This window comes from Podarcis vaucheri (assembly GCF_965113315.1).
Source record: "Podarcis vaucheri genome assembly, chromosome: 5".
NCBI lineage: Eukaryota > Metazoa > Chordata > Lepidosauria > Squamata > Lacertidae > Podarcis > Podarcis vaucheri.
In genome coordinates this window covers 61306232-61308731 of record NC_138763.1, presented here as the reverse complement: position 1 = coordinate 61308731, position 2500 = coordinate 61306232, and the positions used below count along the sequence as shown (strand labels likewise).

General features: G+C 37.0%; 1 protein-coding gene and 1 long non-coding RNA gene across 23 annotated transcripts in view; one reads left to right on the top strand and one right to left on the bottom strand.

The window, feature by feature from the left end:
* The window catches only part of LOC309532544, a 99891-nt gene that overhangs the window by 20847 nt on the left and 76544 nt on the right, over positions 1-2500 (bottom strand). The window lies entirely within an intron of this gene.
* Positions 1-2500, top strand: part of EBF3 (EBF transcription factor 3) — a 189124-nt gene that overhangs the window by 166190 nt on the left and 20434 nt on the right. For all 22 annotated transcript variants that reach the window (XM_082222888.1, XM_082222884.1, XM_082222885.1 and 19 more), the window contains one exon: positions 806-894. In XM_082222888.1, the coding sequence (XP_082079014.1) occupies positions 806-894 (89 nt within the window). The remainder of the gene's footprint in view (positions 1-805; positions 895-2500) is intronic.

Genomic DNA, 2500 nt, shown 5'->3' with positions numbered 1-2500 from the left:
CAGTTTTTGTTTGAGTCAGGCAGAGCTATAATAAAGCCCTATGACTCCTTATAAAGCTTGTTAAACACAATGTGTGCAGTCTAACTGAGTCAGATTCATGATTCATGCACTGTACACAGCAGCATGTGCTGTTGATTTATGACCAAGCACAGTTCATAGTCAAAATTACAATTTGAGGGATAAAAAGATTAATTACTATTTGTGGCCTGCAATTTTGTGAGGCTAGTGGATTGCAGCTGTAGAATGATAGTGCTCTACATCAGTTTGTAGTCAGCCATTCACAGATTATTAAAGCTTTGCAAGATTAAGTGCTCCTCCTGCCTGGTTTGTGCTCAGGCAATATGCTAGACAAAAAAGGACCACAGGGATAAATCTGAAGCTAGCAATAGCTGGACATATGTCATAATTGCCAGTTTCCCATAAATCCACAGCCTGTATAGAAAGCAGTGCATGATGCAGACATCATATCATGACTGTAGTGATTGCTATATATGGCCTCAAGACCTGTAACTTTGTTACTGCTTCAACCATTTTTTTTTATTTTTTATTTTGCAATATACTGAGTAACCCTTTGACTCCTTCCCCCTCCCCCAGCCTAATTAAGGGTAGAAATAATAATAGCATGCGTGTGTAAAAACAAAAACAAAAAAAAAAAAACTCAGGGATATGAGTCAGAAGAAATCCGTTCCTTATACTCCTTTAAAACGTGAGGTGGGTTTAGTCAGAAATGCCGTACGTTGCTTTGCATATTTTTTTTGCTAGCGACTAATAGGTAGACTGACACACTGTTCTCTATACGTTTCAGCTCTCAATGAACCAACAATAGATTATGGTTTCCAGAGGTTGCAGAAAGTCATTCCACGGCATCCAGGTGATCCTGAACGGTTACCAAAGGTTAGTTTTCGACAAGTTTAGAGTTTGTTGTCTGCTTTCAAAATGTATTTCAAATACCAGAAGTGCTACGTTGCACATTATTGAACACTATAAAAATAAAAAGGTATAAGAAAGGAAACATACTAAACATAAACAGGTCGACTGCTTCAATAGATGTGTTTATCACCTTTCAATTTCTATTCTTCCTGCAACTTTATGCATGCATGTTGTCAAAATTCAAAATATCTGCTGGGTAGTTTTTATTAAAAGAAGAATGGAATGGATTTTCTGATACAAATATTTTGGATTCTACAAGAGGGACATAAAACTTCCTGCGTAATGAAATAGTTCAATTAAACATTTTCCACTCCAGTAGCTTGTAGTGATTTCAATCTAAGCAGCCCCACTCTGATCTGTGATTATTTGACTCTTGTTTTCCTTTCATTTTCTAAAGCTCGATTCAGTTTAATCTTTTGTTTACAAAGCTTTTGTTATAAGTCCCTGACTTAGCAGGCTAACAAATGAAGTCCACATATTAATATCTAGAGGGACTTTTCATTTAAATTCAACAAAGACAAAAGCTGCCTGTGTTGTTTATGCACATGACATATCACAGAAATTTCATTTTGATGTAAAACATTAAAGATAAGTCATGCTTATAATTTCCCCCCTTTTTCTTTGATATAATTTTGTCTTCCCCCTTTTTATTGCAATCTCTGATTTTTCAAGGCAATCTTAAAAACAAATGAAAAATGCAGTCATATCATCATGACTGATTATTTTATATGCTCTTGTGTGCCCAAGTCTTGACCACCTCTGAGTTTTATTAACACAATAAAACCTTTTCGACATTACCCTTTTAATGCTCAGCATGAATGTAAGCAATATCATTTGGCTCCTCTTTTAATTTGTGAACATGCTAGCAATTCATATCAGATCGTAACTGTTAAAATAAGAGGCAACACACGGCAATGTACTTTTAAAAATGTAGGATATTTCAAGTGGCCCATGCTGACCCACCTTAGGTGCACTAAACAGTTGAAACAGGCTTCCACCCACATGTCATGGATGGATGGATGAATGGGAAACTGGGAGTTCAAACAGGTCTTGTGTACACCCAGTTCCTTTTGTGATCTAACCACTGGGTCTGTGAGCATGGTACCCTTTCACGCATTCTTTGTTGCTTTCTCTGCTAACTCTTTCAAAATAGCCTAGTCCTACCATTCAACTGCTTGGAAGGCAAAAAGGATTCATTTTCTCTATACACACTCCATCCACCTTGTCAAGCAGCTATTTTCAGAGGGTACCATATATGTTCCCCTTATCAGCTTGAGGGTTTTTTGTTCTTGGATGTTCAAGCACCTTAAGGGGAACTACAGCAATTGCCATTGTAATGCACTGGGGCTCTTAGTTCCACCAAGCCCTTCAGATTATAGGTTAATATATGTATTAATGTTACTGCTGCTTCCTTGCCATGTGGGGCTAATATTCCAATGGTAAACATGCAGACCAAGTCATACATAATACATTTAATGGGCATATGTTAGTCATGAATCTTTTGAGGGAGTCTACTTGGAGTATGGTTTATTTGGATATAACCCCATGTTTACTGCAGAAACCATACATT